The 19,657-nt window shown below is 42.8% G+C and overlaps 1 protein-coding gene across 1 annotated transcript in view; it reads right to left on the bottom strand.

Annotated features, from left to right (window-relative positions):
* ADCY9 (adenylate cyclase 9) overlaps positions 1 to 19,657 on the bottom strand; it is a 192,217-nt gene that overhangs the window by 8,194 nt on the left and 164,366 nt on the right. Inside the window, exons 7-9 of the mRNA XM_019540007.1 lie at positions 17,842 to 18,001; positions 15,320 to 15,468; positions 12,218 to 12,259 (exon numbers count right to left, since the gene is read on the bottom strand). Of these exons, the coding sequence (XP_019395552.1) occupies positions 12,218 to 12,259; positions 15,320 to 15,468; positions 17,842 to 18,001 (351 nt within the window). The remainder of the gene's footprint in view (positions 1 to 12,217; positions 12,260 to 15,319; positions 15,469 to 17,841; positions 18,002 to 19,657) is intronic.

Raw genomic sequence — 19,657 nt, 5'->3', positions numbered from 1 at the left:
GATTAGGTCACCCCCAGTAGCCAATACCAGGTCGAGCAGCGCTTTACCTCTCGTTGGCCCATAGACTTCTTGAGCCAGGTAGAGGTCATCCACGCATGAGAGGAAGCTTTGCGACCGCTCAGATTTTGCTGAGTGATCCTCTCACAAGATGTCTGGGTAATTGAAGTCACCCATGACAACCATGCTCCTGGAGCATGCGGCCTCAGCCAGTTCCTGGGCAAACTCCTGGTCAAGCTCTTGACTTCGGGTGGGAGGTCTGTAGTAGACTCCCACTGCTGTGTCCCCTGTGCTGTGTTCCCCATGGATTTTAACCCAGAGGGTCTCCAGTTGTCAACTCTGGTCGCCTACATCAGCTTGCAGGGACGCGTAGCTTTCCTTAACATAGAGAGCTACACCACCGCCCCTTTTATCTACACGATCCCTCCTGTAGAGGGTATAGCCATCTATAGCCGTGGTCCAGTCATGGGTGGAGTCCCACCAGGTCTCTGTTATCTCTATGACATCATAATTATTTGCATTAAGCAGGGGGACGAGCTCCTCCTGCTTGTTCCCCAAGCTCCTAGCATTTGTGTACAGGCAGGCAAGTGTCCCCTTGGGGGCTGTCTTGCTCACAGATAGTACCAGGGCTGTGGCAGGGTAGGCTCCCTTAAGTGCTTTGGCTTGCTGGCTTTGCAAGGGTTGCTCAGTGGGCCAGCAGTGGCGGTAGTCCTCCCATCCCCCAGGTGGCTTAATTTAAAGCCCGGTGGAGCAGGTCAGCCAGTCTGGCTGAGAAGAGCCTCTTCCCTAGGGGAGAGAGGTGGAGGCCATCTCTTCCCAGCAGCTCGCTGCTTCTCTTGCAAAGTACGGGCTGTGGTCATGGAAGCCAAAACCTTCCCTATGACACCAGCGCTGCAGTCTTTGCTTGACTACGTAGATCCTCCTCTCCCGCCTCAGCCCATACCCCGAGACTGGGGGGATCGACGAGAACACCACCTGTGCCCCAGACCCTTTAGCCCCACTCCCAAATCCCTGTAGTACCTCATGACCCAGCTGGGAGCGCTCTGAGCCGTGTCACTGGTGCCCACATGAATAAGGAGCATGGGATAGTGGTCTGTGGGCTGGAGGAGCTTAGGGATCCTCCTATGTTTTAATCAGAATGCTTTAGTGTTCACTGTCATATGTACTAAGCCTCTGCATATTTCAAAATGGCCACAGGGCACTTTATTTAAATCTCATCAGTTGAGCTTTAGATAAATCATCCTGTGGCTATTTCGAAACATACAGGGGCTTAATACATGTGATGGTGAGCCATTTTAATTACAGCAGCTGTTTGGGAACCGCTCTAATTGAAACAGCCCCCTCTCCTCACTCCTGAGCATGTGTATAGGCAGCCGAAGATTGTAATCCCAAAGCCCCTTTCGAACACAAATATAGGATAGAGGCTGGAGGTTGATCAAAGATGACTTTTAGTTTGTCTCCACAACATCCTTCATATCCATCAAGGGGACGCTTCCATTTCACAAACCAAATGAGGAAATATTCAGTCATGTTACAGGTGTAATTTCTAGTTGCAGCTATCTACCCAACAATACCAGATCTAGACTGGGCAGGATTCAGGAGATGTACCAAAAATATATATGGCACACTACCACAGTTACCATGGTACAGCTCTCCCCTCCATCATTCCTTGTACAGGTGAGACATTGAAAACAGGTGCCTTTGTTACTGTCTGTATTTCCATCCAAATCTCCAATCACATGCATACATACCTAGTATCATTACAGTCACAGGACAGAAGGGCTGGAAGGGACCTTATGAGCCCATCTAGTCTAGCCCTCTGCTCAAGGCAGGATCACTGCAGAGGTAACAGAATAGCTACCTGCACATAGCTAGCATTTTTTGCATTTATTCAGCTAAAAAGATATTTAGATTCTTGAAGGGGAAATGCTGTTCCCCTGATCATATATGAAAATCTGTCTGAGAATCACTGAAACTCTTCAAGCATCTGCTAGACTTTATGGAAACAAGAGAGATTGTTTCGGAGGTACAGAAGTGAATATTTCCATTGGAATCTGGCTAAGGAAGTACAGCATTATGTTATGTCTCTTTTAGGGCTGATATTTCCCTATTTAATATTCTTCAAGCCATATTTTAGCCAAGCTTAATTGTACAGTAGACTGTTTAACATGTTTTAGAATCCACACGGAAGTGGAAAAGTTATGAAGTTATACTAGGCAAATAAAGCCTTTCACATTATAGCACTGTTTGAACACGAGACGCAAGTATGAAGCAGCATAATTATTAATGATTCAGTCAGACCTTGTGAATTGTCAATTTTGGCATCACTAGCAACTTCTGACTGATATATTTTTGAAACTGTTGTGGTAGATCAGACATTGGAAAATAAGTCATACAATACCAGAAAGGGCAGGGAAAGCCTAGAGGTCAGTGCATCAAGTTTCTTAAATAGGATTTCCTAATTTTGGTTGTTCCTGTCAAAATCAGGTTTTCATTTTTCTCTCTTTACCTAATTGACTAATATGGGACTCAAAGACAAGGAGATGGTCATTCATTCTCTCTAAAGAAGATTTCAGTCCCAGGAATGGAGTAAGCATTCTTTAAAAAGCCTGAGAGTCCCTGGTTCTGTAATTTGATACCAGCTAGAACTTCATTCTGATTTGCTTCAAATAGGTGATAAATCACATCACCTAGGGAGGAAGGATGTGGTGGAACACCTTGGAACAAGATTTCCTGACTGAAGGATACATAAACGTGATTCAGGAAGTCTGTAGTGACCCTGAATATCTCTGCCAGATGGACTAATTTCAGTGACAAAAAAAGCTTGTGCAGAGCATTCTTCAAGGATTCTTACTTTAACTTCTCCTACATAAACAGAATATGAAAGAACAACCCTGTCTTGATGGATAGCAACATAACTAAGGGGGGGATGACTGGGGCACCAGCTCTGGGTGCCATCTGTGGTGGACGGGGAGGGGAAGGGGGAGGGAGAGGAGGGTGCAAAAATAGCAGCCACTGTGCTGTTTGCCTGGCTGATGTGCAAAAAAATCTCAGGAGTATACTGAAAGAGGAAATTCATTAGACACACAATCCACTGGAAAATATGACTTCTGTCTGAATATACTGGAGCCACTATGGTGAGGGTAAGACATACTATAGCTCCAAGAAACTAATAAAAAAATCCCTCTGTTCCTTTCCCATTTATTTATGTTGTATAGTTGACAACACTTTATTTTGCATGCCTTCAGCAAAAACTGTATGTTATGATTTTATTACATTATACATAATTTTACTGTCCATTTTATTATAGTTTTAGCAAAAGCTGTAAATAAACTGAGACTAGAAGATACCACTTTATGTGCAATTGGGTAGCAAGGGAGAAACTCACTAGCTGAGAAAACCCTTACAAGCCTCAACCAAGCAAGATAAAAGCTTTCAGATATTTTACAGGAGCTTTTAAGAATTTCAAGACCATTAAACCTGTTTACTCTTCAAGAGAGTAAACTTCCTTACTAGGAAATGGAGTTTTTAAAATTGGTTGATTTAAATCTTAAACTGACAGGACTACTTTAAAACAAACAATTGAAGCAATCGTTGAAGTGCTAGCTGGCACAAAGGCCTGAGAAAGAACTTGGCATCTTTATCCAGACTGTGCGCTGAATATAGTACACATGAGAGTTCCTGAGATGGAGTCAAGAGGTTTTCCTTTGGCTCAATCATAAGTCCTAAATATCACAACATAATTTTTTTTTTCCTTATAAAAGAGCCTTTTGGAAAGACATTTTCCCTATGAGCCAGTAATCTCATTTTAGAATTGGATTTTTCTCTCTACATAAAACAGATGTATAATGGCTGTGTTTTTTAGAAGAATGAAAAGGGTGAACAATGAGAAAAGGAGGGAAGATCAAACAGCTGTGCAATGGAATTTGATGGTTCATGTAGAATCTGAGACAATGTAAATGGGATTCTGCCATGAGTATGAGATGCTAAATATCTGGGAAAGATGAAGAGAGAACTTGTGAACAATTCTGTTCCATACTTTAATGTGAGCACAGAACATAAATCAATTTCAAATTATATTTGGATGGAGACGACGAAGTGAAATTAGAGGCATTTTTTAAAACTATATAGTAGGTTTGAGTCTTACATCTCAAATGACCTGTTCCTTTTAGGAACTATGAGCAGTTGAGTAAAAATATATTCCAACTACTCTGAGGCAGGAGAAATGATTAAAAAGCTGAGTATTTCATAGCTAGAAGATATACTGTTTGACAACATGACTTTTGAAGTGGCACAAGAAGTGGAATACCTTATACTGAAAGGTCATGATGCAAATTCTATATTTTGATTTAACTACAGTACTCCTTTGCAAAAAGCCAGTTCTCTGGGGAGCTTCCATCTGAGACTCCAAATAGTAGCTCTTACTGATGACTGACAAGGATGTTTGGGGACAAGTCTATCCCAACCATGCAACTGGTCCAATAATCACCCACAAACATCCTTGCCTCTCACATATTTCCTGGACCATCACAACTATTAATAGCACTCCAACACTACCAGCTCTTACGGATACAAATCTCCATAAAATCTTGGACAGGTAAGCCAAATGGGACTCAAAACATACTGCTTATAGATCTGTTGCATGACCTTAGTTATTTCCACAATAAAACATTTTCCAGAAAAACACAGGAAAATCCTGCGTGTTAAGTAAGAATGGTGTCTGGATTTTATGACATAGACAATGATAAACTTTGCTAAGCAGTGTGGCCTTGAGTATGTTTAATTACAATCAGTGTATCATAAAAATATCCAAACTTGCTTTAAACCAGGTTGTTTGGGTACAGGTAGCTGTCTATTTGCAGCAATGCAGAGTTTAAACTGCTACCAGATTAGAGAGATACGAGATTAGTTTGTGTTATACTACAGTCACTGCTCTATGTGCATGTTCTCAGCTTCTTACTGAACCATTAGCTTCCCTCAACTTGGAGAGAAGGTAATTCCTATAAATACAAAATGCTTGACCTTAGAAACGATATTATTTAAAAAAGGTGGAAAGAAAAGTACAATTGTAGGTCTGTGGACATAGTTCTAATTCACAATTCTGTTTTAATCCCAGAACATAACAAAGAAAGAATTTTGCCAATTTAGGGTCTTTACAAAGTTTCACATCTTCAGAGCAGGTAAATTTGCATTTTTTGCAAGCTTAATATTGCATCAATGTAGTTCCCATATTTTATTGGAAAAAGACTGCCAATTAAGAATTATGCATTAATGCTGGTACACATTATGGAGGAAGAGTATATTCTGTATTTACTCAGATATCACCCTTACCTTTCCCCCACAAAATTAACCTTCTAAAACTGAAGTGCATGTCTGTCTTAAGTGGGGAAGCTGATTTGTCTGCCCAAAACATGCATGGAGATGCTTTAAGATGACTGCTGCTTCTTTTCCCTCTCTTCCCTCCAGCAGCTGCATGGAGAGAGGGGCAGAGTCCAAAAGGGGCAGATCCAGGGTGCAGTTGCACCTGGCTCCACCCAAAGTTTAAAACCAACTGCCCAGCAGCAGCAGTAGCTTTTCTATTCCAGCAGTGCTGAGGAAGTCAATAGACTTCATGATTCTTTATAACCTATCTGATGTATGGTAATTGCTTTCCACAGGTGTTAATGTTCCCATCCTCTTTGTAATTGTCTTTATGTTCCACTAATCAAACTATCTTTTCTTTGGCAATGTTTTGCTTCTCCTGTTTCACAGCCCTGCAGGTTGTTCTTAGTTCTTTTCAAATCACAGATCTGCCCCCAGTGTCCAGTCTTTAGTAGCAGCTATGGTTGCAGCTTGTGGCAAAGCAGCCATGATCTGCTGACAATTCAAACCATGTGAAAGGGTTAAAACTGTAACTTTTGTCTGAAAAGGAAAGGGAGGGTAAGTGAGCTGAAGATTAGGCTCTACCCATGCTCTATGCAGCCACAACTCTGGCAAAATCTCCCCCAACCCCTTTTATTCTGCCTTCCCCAAGACAAGGTGCATGTCTTCTTTGGGTGCCATGTGGTATTTGAAAAAATATTGTGGGGCATATATATACATAAATAGGTATGTATAGACATACATACATACATACATACATATGGTGGTTCTTACTTTAACTTCTCCTACACTAAAGTTAAAGTAAGGACCACTATATATATGTATGTATGTATGTATGTATGTATGTACGTACATATGTGCGACAGGGGCAAGCTTTCACACTCAGTGCAAGCACCGGTCTGCCTCCCGTCTATGGGCCAGCTGCCCACCTCACTTGTCTGCAATGCCTTGATGTAATAATATGAGGATGTTAATCAGTCAGGAGACTGCCCATTTTGAACCCAGATATTTAGGGGGGTATCCGCAGCTCTGTCCCACCTCTACACTGCAGCCCAAGCCTTGGAAATAGCATCCCAGGCAGCTAAACTCAGCTGTACCCTTTACCCATTAGCTGTGGTCCCTTCCCTGGGACCTTCAGCTCCCCCTTAGGCTCCATCCCCGTTCTCAGGCCAGTTGGGATCCTGAGCCTCTTGCTCTCAGGGCATCCCTCATGGTGGGCCCCTGGCCCTTTTGACCCCTCTCTGGGTCCTGGCTCTGGCATGTATCAGTCAGGTAACTTGGGTCAGGTCTAAGCTACTTGCCTGCTCACTGGGTTGCTTGACCCTGTAGCGTCACTCACAACAAGCTCAGGCACTTCAAGAAGCTTAACTGCCCTTCCCTGCATTATGTAACCCATCCAAGCTGGGGGCTGAGGTTAATGTGCCCTGACCCGCCTTCCACTGGGGAGGTGATCACTCCTGGCATTTACATGGGGACTGTTGCACCACCAGCAGCCTCACCAGGCTTTCCTGCCCCAGCAGGGTGCAGTTTTAGGTAAGTCCCAGGACCAGTGAGGCCTCCAAGCCATCCCCATAGCCTCATCCTTACCTCAAATGTGTTCCTGGCAGAGCTCAGCAGAGAGGTGTTTCTCCTCTGCTGGCTGATCACAAACTGCCCTCAGCTTAGGGGCCTGGGTCTTAAAATCATCAGGCACCTGCTCTTCCTTGGCACAGTCCTTAAAGTGGCAGGCATTACCAGTGCCCTGCCACAGTACGCATATGTATATAACTATGTATATACATTCACATATGTAGACACAAACACATATGTATATATTTTAATCCAAAGAATCATTTAGAAAAAAATTACAGAGAGTTTTCCCGATACATTTAAAATGTGACTGCAGTTTGGTATCTGACTTTTTTTCCTTGTTATTTATATTTTATAATTATTTATAAAATATTTATATCTTTAGGCTAGGGCTTGCAAGAAAGGCTGAGGGAACCCAATGACTATCTTTCACAGCCTTCTAGTGGGACTTGAGCCCCTAATTTTATTAGACACCCTTGAAAATGCCAGACTTATTCTCTGTTTATAGCCTTATTTAATCCAGAACAAATTAAACATTACAATTCTGGAAGAAAAATATTTTTTATAGTAGAATAATTATTCTGGCTACTAACTTTGTTATTAAGGACTCTGACAATGTAAAAATATTCACTGCAATTACGTCATACTTGCAAAACGGGTTTTTTAAGGTTATTAGCAGCCTGTGAGGTTTTCTAATATCTGCAGCATTTAGGTATCTGCTACTTAAGTGAGCTGGTCATTGGTAATTTTAAGCAACAGAAAGTACCTTGCTGATTTTATGAATAAATAAGTCAATGAAAACTGTAATGGAGGATGGCATGACATTACTTCCCAGAAATCCAACTGCCTTAGAATTTTCTGATTTACATACGGTTTGCTTTAATGACTTAGCTCATATGTTCTCAGCCCAAACCTTCCAAGTAGTCTGGCTTTTCTAAACTTAGAACATTAAACTTAAAACATTAAAGAAAAGAAAGGTATATTTAATAAATCACACATACAAACAGCTGGAGCTCTAAGTACGAAGAGGTCAGGCTTTTACTGATATCTTGTTTTGGACCAACTGTATAGTTGGAATTGCTTCTGGACAAGCTTTTGGTCATCAGGGCTAAGTATAGACAGTCAAAAAGCCTGAGGCTGAATTGATTCAATCTTTATAGGTTAGTATAAGGTGCACAGACTGAACCGATAAGCAAGTGAACAACAGCCATTCATGTTTGATTCTGGAAATGCAGCCACATGTCTGCAGTGGCCCAGGCCAGAAGCCAGGGTGCACTAGAGAACACCTCCCTTCTAGGCTGGAGCAGATAGCTTGGGCCAAGGCTAGCCCACCCACCCTGTCAAGGGGGTTTGCAAGGGAGATAAAGCATTCTGGGTTGCTGGGGGACTGTGAATTAACTTGAATCTGGAGGGATCTGGGACAGAAGTTTAATGAACCAATTTAACCTAAATCAAGTAAGTCTGATACTACATCCATCCAGGTTTATCTTAAACCGGTTTCAGCCACTTTGAAAGCAGTTTATGTGCACTGAAATGCTGTTATGTTACAGATCTGAATTGGCTTCTAATCACTTGTACTGGTTTATGTGTAATTGTTATCCCCTACCCAGGTGCCCTTCCTCAAGCTTCTCAGGACCTGAGGAAGCACACGATGTCCAAACATTGTCCAGCAGCTCTCCCAACTATACAATTGGTTTAATAAAAGATATCACAAAAAAGTTTGGCCTCTTGGACATTTCTTGGACCACCATAGCTACAACAACACTCCAACCCTATTAAGTGTGAGGACCTTTTCACTGCTTTAAAAGAAAAGGCGGGGGACGGGTGTGGAGGGGAGACACAGACGGGACTGCTATTTGGTTAACCTAATATCAACTGTTAAAATATAACTGCTACATCTATTGATCCTGTCCCAGTACAAGTTAGCTAAAGCACTGTACAGGCAGTCCTTGACTTACAACTTTTTGAATTACAATGAACGTCAATTGTGCTGTTTATAAACTGACACCCTGTTTTGACATTCTGACATGGGCTTCAACTTCATGACGATCAATACAGCTGCATCCAGCTAGTAAGTCTGTTGTGGTGGAAGGGGAGGGGGACAGGAAGAGGTGTGTGTGGAGGTGGAAGATTAAGGCTCCTGAGGTGAGGGAGGGACCGAGGCTGGGGCAAGCACTGCCCAGCTGGGGCAGGGTGGGCACGGAACTGAGCTGCAGCTCATCAGGGGGGTGCGGGGAGGGATGGGGTGGTGGTTCCCGCCGGTGCGTGCTGCTCGTCTGGTGGCTTGTCTGGCAGTTCCCACCGCTTGTCCGGGAGGGCATGGGGGGTGGGCGTGTGCCTCTGGATGTGGAGGGGTGGGTGGGGCGGGCAGGGCCAGAGCTGCACCGTGTTGCGGTCCAGGCAGGTGGCGGGGGCTATGGCAAATTTTTGGGTGGCTGCAGCCTCCCCATAGTCTCCACTCCACCGCCTGCCCTGTCCCAATCTGGGGGTATATGCCTCTCCATGCCCTCCCGCCGCTCACCCAGCTGGGGCAGGGCAAGCGTAGGACAAAGCCATGGCTCGCCCAGGGTTGCTGGGAGGGAGGGGTGCCTCCTGCCACCATGTGCCGCTTGTCTGGATGCAGCACATCAGTTCCATTCTGTGCCTGCCCCGCCCTGGCAGGGCGAGCAGCAGGAGGGCATAGCCCCCACTCCCAGCGCTGCTGCTGCCAACATGGAGGGCAGCCTGGTGCAGACCTGACCTTGCCCACTCTAGAGGCACCCCCCACCCCCATGTCCCCCTGGACAAGCAGCAGGAGCAGCCGCGGGAACTGCTGGACAAGCTGCCAGATGAGAAGCACACAGCGCAAGGAGCCGCCGCCCTTCCCTCCCTGTGCCCCTCTGATGAGCCACAGCTCAGTCCTGCACCTGCCCAGCCCCAGCCCTGGTTCTGGCCCCAGCCCCTGCCCCCCAATGCCCTCTCCTCCCCTCTCCCTTCCACCACAATAGACTTACCAGCTGGATGCAGCTGTATTGAGCACTGTAAAGGAACCAATCCCCCCACTTACAACACTGTTCCTATGGGAAAACCAGACTGTTCCTATGGGAAAACAAAACAGCCCTGGGTCCTGGCAGCACCTGCTGCTCTAGACCCACTGCTGCTGCTGCTCTAGACCCGCTCCCCACTTCCCCACCTACTGGCTAGCCTGTCTCCTCCCCTGCCACCAGGCCCATGGCGCCTGGGCTTGGGATGTGAGGAGCTCCCGGCTGACTGGGATGCAGAGCTAGTAGGGCCCCTGCCCTCTCCCCAGGGGACCACGCCAGGGAGGCACCCCGAGGCAGGCCCCCACACGCATTTCCTGTGCCTTGAGTGTGTCCTTGGTGAAAGGGTCCTGGGTATGGGTGTCTGACCCACTACACCCTGCTGCTGATGATCAACATGGTGCTCCAAGTGCACCCAAGAACCTGGCCTGGGACTGAGTTTTGATGGTGCAGTGGGCAAGCCCATGCTTCCACGTAATGTTCGCAGCCTGGAGTGGTACCTGTGCCTATGTTATGTGAGGGAAGGGAGGGGCAGCCCTCCTCCCGGTGTAGGGCTTACCAGGTGGGTGTGGCAGGCGTGCCCAGTGGCCAGAATCTGTTCCCACTGGTGATGAGGATGTGCGGCTCCAGTGTCCTGGGGTGCAGGGGCTTGGAGCTGATGGCTGTAAAAGCTAGGAAAGAAAACTTCCTACACCAAAGACAGTGGCTGGGCAAAATTGGATTGTGGTGACAAGACAAGAAAAATCAAGTCTCCACTAATGGTTGCAACCCATTAGGCATAAAGAAAGCGGAGCTTGCAGCACCCAATACTAGACTATGATAACAATCATACTGAAGGCCAGGGCAAGAGTGGACGAGGATGGTGAGAGCACTATTGAGAAGAACAAACATTGCTCCACTGTTTGAGTTACATAAGCTTCAACCCTCTACCAAACCCAAGTCTAAAAATAAGAATGAAGGTTCCTGTAAAAGGAAAAAATTGTTGGCAGAGACCTGACACACTCATCACATGTATATATCCAAGCTAAGAGAGCAAGAGAGAAAGGCTGAGCTAGTGTAACTAGAAGGGAAGAAAACTATATATGCAATGCAACTGAACTAGCAACTAAAGAAGACAAAAGACTAAATATACATTTCAAGCAAAACCTGTAAAAGGTCCAGTGGATACAGGAAAGATGTCCTCTGCGTGACAAAAAAATGTATGCCTCACTAAACACATCCTCATATTTTTCAAAACAGGCATCCAATGCCTAACGTATCAATCATTCAGTGTCTGTCTGGAGTTCTGTAAATAGACCATCACCGGTACAAGCTATTGTAAATTTGCCCCATTGATAAACAAATACCCAAAGATAGGTAACCAATGCCTCTACGTATCCTGTTTAGCCACTCAAGACCCATCACATTTAATTGCTGAGCTAGTCAGTAGCTGCAAGAAGCAAAGGTCTTCACACCTGGACAAATCCAAAAACAGGAGCTAGGAAATTTAACAATTGTAATGTGATGGTCACCCTTTTCCTTTCTGTTTTGTATGGACTTTAATTGACCAACCATCAGGAAAAAATGCTTTTAAGCTATACAGTTAAACAGTATAAAAAGCAAGACAGAACTGCCAGAAGCCACCCTGCACCCAGCTCACTAGTGAAGGACCCAATGCCCTGTGAAAGCTTTAAAGATAAGAACTGCTTCCTGCAGTTAGTCCCAAAGTTTATCCTAAAGTTAGTCCCAAGTTACTGTGCAGTTAGTCCCAAATCAGTCCAAGCACACAGTGTTACTGCGCATGATGCAGGTATCAAATTTATGCTCAAGTTGGCATAAGTTGCCATATTTATTGCACAGCATGGGCGCACACATGTAGCTGTACCAAGCAGTAATTTCGTTTACTTGTGCAGTAAATGCACACATGTAGATGTGTCCTGTATATAGTGCTTAAAAACCACTATAAGAGAATTGTGTAATTTATCCCCAAAAGAAACTCTCCATTTATTGGAAACCCAATTTAATAAGTAAGCAGCAACAATTGCTCCATCAACTTCGATGTTTTTATTCTGTGGCACCTGTATAGTTTGTTTTCCCGAGTACTCACGTTAACACAGACATTGTATGCTGTCTCTCCAAGGACTTGACTGAAATCACAGACTTACATGAGTACTTGTCAAGTTATGCTTTAACTAGTTCATACAATTTTTGTAAACGATAATGCACGAAAAGAAGAATTCAAGAAGACATTCCCTCAAATACAGCAGTCTGACACTCTATGACAAGCTTACCTTATGTTCTGTGCTGAATTTAGGCGGGAAGTTTCTATGGAGCTGAAACACAGATGCAATGAAAAGTTAGATAGAAAAAAGCTATTAAACACAGCAACCTGACAAGATTTCAAGCTAGCTTACTAAACCTTTTCTGTACTATAATTGATAATATGTATTGTACCTGTAGGTACATTTCTGCAAAACTTTGCTTGCATGTGACTAACATTACTTTTTACTTAGGAGTGGCAGAAACAGATATCAGTTTCTTCTTGTAGGAGAAAGTAATGGTGCTATAGTTGGGAGAATATCTTTGAATAAATAATTTTCCAAATAAGCTCATCCTCACACTTAGCTGGGAATGCGTATGAGTAGTTTAAAAACACATAATGCACATAATACCTCAGACTTATCTGACCATTATCTCAGGGATACTTTCAGTTTACTTTATTCGAAGCCCTTCCATCAGCATCAGGTTGAAAGTAAAATAGTCAAGCGTGACAAGCACTTTGCATAGTGTCTACATCAGGACAAGAGAGCCAAAGCTCAGGGTAAGAGGCTGTGGAAGCTCCTAAGAAGTGTAGGCTACCTTGTCCATATATGATCACTGTAATATGAAACACAGAACAAAGTATACTATTCCTTGGACTTGGGGGTTGCTTTTATATAAATGGGCCTTGGTAGAGGCAGTGTGGAAGACAGACGGTACTGTGTGCCAGGGTACTGTTTCTTGAACACTTATACTATCTTCTTACTATGTACTGTGGGCTGATGTAAGGGTGAAGACTCAGCCCACCTCTTTTGGGATGACTGGTACTATCAATTTCGTGAAATCTCTGATCTCAGGTGAGATGTGGAAGTTAGAAGAACCTATACTTTTCATCCTTTCCACTGGCACTGTCAGGGGAGTTAGTGGAATTGCTCTCATTCAGATTGCCAAAAAAGGACTACAAAGCCTGAATGACAATCACCGAAAAAGAGGGTGGAAGAGGGGGAACACATATTATGCACCAGCACAACCGGTTCATTTGTTTCTCTTCAGGACTGGGAGATAATTAATCCAAGTTTAAGAGAGCACAAAAGCATGTCCTGGGATAGATTAGCTCAATGCAGCAGATCTACAAGGAGGTATAAAGACAGATGCTTTTGGTCCACTATGGAGACCCTAGAACAGAACGGGGATTCCTTTGCTCCAGGATAGTTTAGAAAAAAAATTATTCCGAGCCATATGATGAGGAAAGAGACTTAAGAAATCTTGTTAATAATGAAAGCTACAACCTGGGCAAGAAGCTGACACAGGTGCAAAATACTTTTTACGTGAAAAACTGCCAGGGGAAGTTATAGGAAAGGGCTACAATCAATCCAATACGATCAGATGAGGCAATAGTTTCTTAAAACCATTTATTAACCAGGACAGGGTGTGAAAAGGGAAAGGAAGGAAGTTTTACCACCTGCACTTAACTGATAAAAATGATAAAAAAGGTCTCCAACAGTGGAGTCAGTTACGATAGAACATGCAGGGCAGGGACATTGAAGGAAAGCCCCCTCCCAAAATATTTTATTCATATGTCCACCTGCTGCTGGGACTTGAAGTGTTTGTATGATCTCCCTTGTCATATGGTGACCTTCAGTAAATCCTGAAATGAAGCTATACCAAGGGAACCACATCCTGGCAAAATGTCAAAATCCCAACCACTAGCTTTCAGAAACAGAGGGAGAAAAGAGTTGACTGTTGAATGTCGTTTTGATTGATGCCCTTTTTTATTTCTTTCCAGAGAAATGCATTATTTTCCTCTTCTAGAACTGATGTCCACTACTGAATGAATAAGAGCTAGCAAACTTTTCTTTTTGCTTTGAAGACCCAGATTCATACACCTTAGCTTACACAGGAAAAATGCCTGAGATGCTTATTGAAGAGTTCTTCCCTTTATGCACAAGTTGCTTGGGTAGCCAGATTAAATATATATTTTTAATATTCCTTCACTGTGTAGTTCAGGATGTCTCTAAGGAGGTAAAACACTGGCCTCTGGTAGGAGGAAGAACAGGTTAGTATTAGAAACATTTTGAAGAGGTCACAATAGGACAAGATGCAAAGTTCATTGATCAGAAGCTTTGTGAGCTCCTGAGAAGTGTAACCTGATTCTAAAATGTTAAACAGTGAGAGTGACTGATATGGACTCTCCCTCAAGTAAGCCTCTTGCTAGAAAAGAGGTGAAAAATCTCTCCTCAGAAGGAGTTCACTGCTCAACAGGAGAAACACTTAAACGCTTGAACCATAAACACCCATTTTTCTGGAGATATTCTCCTTGAATTATTTGATCCAAAACAGATGGAACAGAGGATAAGAGGGGTCCTGCCAAGGCAGTCTCCAGTTCCACATATAAAACACCGTCCAGGAAGGAACTAGGGAAAGGGACCTCTCATCACTTAAGGTAAAAAACTAAATAAATCCTTAAAAACAACTGAAGAGGGTATGGTGATTAGAGAGGGACATTTTAGAAGTATCTTACGAAAGACATGAAGGAGCAGCAGATTGTGAAGCCCTGGCCGATATACATATTATATCCTTGGCAGACACTGCAAAGCATATACTGCTTTGCCCGAAACACTGGAAAATTTCCTGGGGAAGACCTGACACACAGAACCACTGCCTGGGCTAGGAGTGACAAGAACGACAGCCTAAAACCCAACCAAATTTACTGCACTGGTGTGCTGGAACACTACATGTAACTTGGTCCCAACATGGAGGACTGATGATCTCCATAGCAGCTTGGAAAAGATCTAGACTTTGACTGGTTTGACGAGGTCAATTTTTCTTCCTTGAATAAAGACCGAGGCAACAATAAAATAAGTCCAGTTGAAAGATCAGCCAGAAGCACAAGTAACTTCTTGAATCAAGGCAGGAAACAAACTGGATCACATACCTAAAGGGAGCCAGACAAGGGCCAGAGACAGAAGCAAATGTGCTTCATGCACCTTCCTACATAATTGAAGGGTAAGAAGATATAATCTGTCTGTCTATACCAGCAGTACATTTCCTGCTTTGAGACTGAGCCAGGTAATCTTAGGGCAATATATGCAGCACACAATGCACTGCCCACAGTGATAACATGCAAATCTCACCTCACTGGACATAAAGAGATGTAGAGCAAGATGAGAAGCACTGCTCCTACAACAGTGGCCAATGAAGATCTCATCCAGGAGCTAAGCTGGCAGAAGTTACAGTACTGAACAATGGTGATCAGAATCGCACAACACATAAACATGGTATACTGAAATGAAGAAAAAGAATGACAAGTTAGCCCTTTCTTGTTGATCAAAGAACCTATACATACAGTTTAAATACAGTAAGTTTACTGTCTCAGTGTAAACAACCCAATGTCCTTGACATAAAAAATTAGTTGCATATTACGTAGTCTAATACATTGTCTTTTCAGTTAACCCAGATAACTTTTTCAGAACTTCAGCAAGCGGCATGAGACTAGAGCAGTTTCTGCAATTAGCAAGAAAGCTTCTACCATAAGTAATTTGTAAAATTTTTGCTAAAGAGTATTCTGAGTTACAGCTTTTTTTATTGTAATTCCTTCTGCATCTCCAGTTTATCATTATACAGTATTGAGATCCTCTTGTTCAAGAAACTGAGTCTGAACATTCACAGATCACCATCATTTAATACTCCAAATTTCCTCATTAATTATTTTTTATAAGGCTTCTCATTAAATCATGCCTGAGTTTTGAACTAGATACTGGGTAGAAAGTATGAAACCTATTCACTCCCATACTGGCTGGCAGATTATTATTGTTTCACTAACAGCTGAATTTAATGTGATAGTTCTTTTGATAAACAGAGGTTGGGCACAAATACAAAAGTGCTGATTGGCATTTGCATTGACCTAAATGCACAGTACTCATTTTTTTTCTATTTAAGAAATCTCAGAAAATTTCCTATTTTCATATATTTACTACGTAAGTTGCATTTTCAGAAATATCTTAATTAAAATGCTCTTTATAGTTTTTCAAGATTTCTAAGTTTCTCCCCTTATCTTTTATCAGGAATGGAATGGGAGAGCATTTTGTTACATAGCCACCAGGTAGAAAATGAAAATCTGAAATATTATAGCACAACAGTTAAGCAAAATAGTAAGGGCACATTCCTATTCGTAGAATAGTTTATCCACTAAATACAAACTAATAAAGTTTACATAACTCATTTTTAAACCAAAAACAAAGATACAAATGGCTAAATGAAATTTTAAAATTTCCACACACAACTTAGTTTAAACTTACTTTTTTCTCCCATTTCGGTCTCCTAAAGTGGCAGAGCACTGGTTCTCACTCCAAGTGATGCCCCAGCATGAAGCCAGCCTAGAGAGGGTCAGTAGGTGTCGTGTTTTACTACGTAAGCATGGCTTTGGAAAGTTTTTTTTTAACAGAATTATTGTTACTTTATATCCAGGGAGGGTATAAAATGCTAGGAATAAAAAAAAAAAAAAACTTTGCAAAACCATGTCATAGTAAAAGATGGCACTTACCTGACCCTCTATAGGTTCCATATTCCCAGAGCTCCATACTTGTTGCAACTTCACTGAGTGCAGGGTTATCTGGGACATCTCTTGGAGTGTGAACCAACAACCCCACAACTCTGGGGGACCTGCAACAGAAAAAAGGGAAGTTCATAAATGGTCTTCTGCTAAATACAATGCTTTTACTCACTACTGCTTGGGGCATTCAATGGGTATGGCCCATGAGGTACAGAAAGATGCAAATCCTAGTGTTATCTTTACTTGATTTATTTTTTAAATAGTTAGATGATGATCAAGCACTGTGGTGACTGTACAAGACAGGCCTATAAGGAAATCAAACAGTTTAAAGTGCTTGGCATTTCTGAGGATCAGGCCTATGATTCTACCATTTCTAATTAAGAAAACTGTAGTTTATTTCCTTCAAATTAAATAAATAGCTAAAAGGTGGTAGTATCTTCACTTTCATTTGTAAATTGCTGAAGGGAAAAATAACTAGAGACCCATTTTGAAGAAGCTCAACAATTTATATCTTGCTGAGCACTCAGCATATTTTGACAGTTTCCCAACACAGCATTGATGTTCATTCAACAAAAAGTCATAGTCCAGCATTACTATGATTTCTGTTGCTGAACTTTAGCAATGAGCCATGCAAGTTGTTAGGGATATTCAGTTTCTTACTATATAAAGAGTTCCAACTCTGGTATTTTTTTCAACATAACAAAAAGTTCCTGAGATGTGTTGAGATTTATTTGAACTATTTTTAAAATCTAAAATCAAAACTAGTAAAAGGTGCTTTATACTATTAGCAATACCAACACGTATATAACAAAACACTTTAACTGAAAAGGGAAATACTGCATTAATTCAGATAATATATATAAATGTAATATGACTCCATTTTGTATGTTAAAGTTTTCCAATAATGGTTTTGATAAGTAGGTTACACTGTTCTTACATAATTAATTATATATGCTAGCATACAGAACCAATCCTATCCCTACTGAGATGTATATAAAATTAAAAGGGAATGAAACTTAGGAGAAGACAGAAAGGCTGGTAACCAACTCTGTTGAATCAAAGAGAGTCATATAATACTATGCAATACAATATCCTCCAACTTACATGGATGTTTGTTTCAAACTCATAGGTGACATGGGAAAAGACAGCAAGAGCAGGGAGGGATACCAGAATTGCACCGATGAAATGTCGAGGCAGCCAGCCAGCAATCACCTCCAGGAGACGCTTAGTGCAAGTCATCACCTCCTCCAGAAAGAATGCCATTCTGAAACAAAAGCACTCAAACTTAACTTTTTTCAACATATCAGCCAACATGCCGTATTCACCTATACGAATATGGTAACTCTAGTAGCTATAGTCCTGGGTTCATAACCAGTCACAGAACAATCTCCAGTAGTCACTTGTGTGCACTGGTAAAAGATAAAAGTTATTTTATTTTTCAAAAACTGAAGAAATATCATTAGCAATTAAGAAAATGTGAAAAGTAGGTGCCTGCCATTTATTAGTTTTAAAATTTTCATTAAGTTTAAGAATTTGTTTCAAATACGGGTGCCCAACTGGTGGCATCTGGCAGTTAATTTGTGGCCCTGGGGGCTGCTGCTGCCTCCATCACTCTAGCTGAAGCTGCAGCCACGTTCTCCAAGCTTCCTCTATATCCTCCAGCTCCTACTTCCTGGCCCTGTGTACATAACAAGGTGCAGGCAGGTCGATGCATAGAGTGCAGTTGGGGGATGGTGTCCATGTGTAGGTTACAACCAGAGAGCCATGGCTCATGCTGGTATGGCCCCTGCTGGTGTAGTGTGTAGACATGAGACCCTTGGCCACTTTGAAACTGAACAGTCCTGGTTTACAGTAACATTACAGGTACTTGAAATGTGGGGCTGTATGTGCTATTAGCAAATCTGTGAATGTTAACTGCAGACTTAGAAACAGTTCAAGTATTTGATTTTCTAACATTTGAAAGCCATCAGAACCAGCTCTCCCAGAACATTTCTAACATTTTAAAACCATCAGAATCAGCTCCTGAAATCAGACTTAGTTACCTCTTATTAAGGAACTTGAGGAGGGTATGGGTTGACAGCTGGCACCATTAGCGTACAAAAAGAGCACCCTCAGTGTACAAAAAGAAGTTATGCTAAGCACAGCTGAGGGCACCTGACACCTCTCACACTTCTCTTCTGGCCTGTTTGTATTTATTATAGCAGCCATCAGTGCAGCTGGCACTGTACAAAATGCTCCTGAAGAAATGGTTCTTACTACAAGGTGCTTACTACCACATTTACTTGCATACCAGATGCACCCTTCCCCTCAAAATTAGCCAGCCAAAATTAAGGGGTATGTTTTAAGTGTGGAACTTGATTTCTGTGCCCGAATGAAGACATGGGGACACTGCAATGGCTGCCGGAGGCTGTGCTGCCTCTCTAGGCACGTGCAGGGGGGCAAAGTCCAGTTCTCTGCCAAACTGGCAACAGCTTTTGGCTGTGAAGCAGCAGCAACTGTGACAGAGTTAAAGCTTTGAGCAAGGAGAGGGGGTGAGTGATTAGGGGTGTGGGAAGTGGGCCCTATTCTATTTGGATTCAGCCCAAATCAGGGACAGTGATTCGATTCGTTGATTCGGATCACTGTCCCTGATTCAATTTGGCCAAATCTGAATCTGAAGATTAGATGCTGATTCAGAGAATCAGGGATTTGGACGTAGACACAGCTTTAAATGTTTTTCTACATACCTTGAGGTATCAGCGTGGCTTGTGAACACTGTGATGCTGGATGCATCCCACAGGAGTGCAGGGGGGCCCTCCACGTGCTTGGTGGTGAACGCAGAAGTAGTTCTGGTCCACTTCTGGGTCCCGGATGCCCCCCCGCTCCCCCTAGACCCAGGAGGCACCAGTCACCAAGCCGGTGGGATGCAAACCCCCCCCTC

The sequence above is a fragment of the Crocodylus porosus genome, unplaced genomic scaffold, assembly GCF_001723895.1.
Source record: "Crocodylus porosus isolate Cpor-Errol unplaced genomic scaffold, CroPor_comp1, whole genome shotgun sequence".
NCBI classification, from domain to species: Eukaryota; Metazoa; Chordata; order Crocodylia; family Crocodylidae; genus Crocodylus; species Crocodylus porosus.
This window is presented reverse-complemented; position numbering and strand designations above follow the sequence as displayed.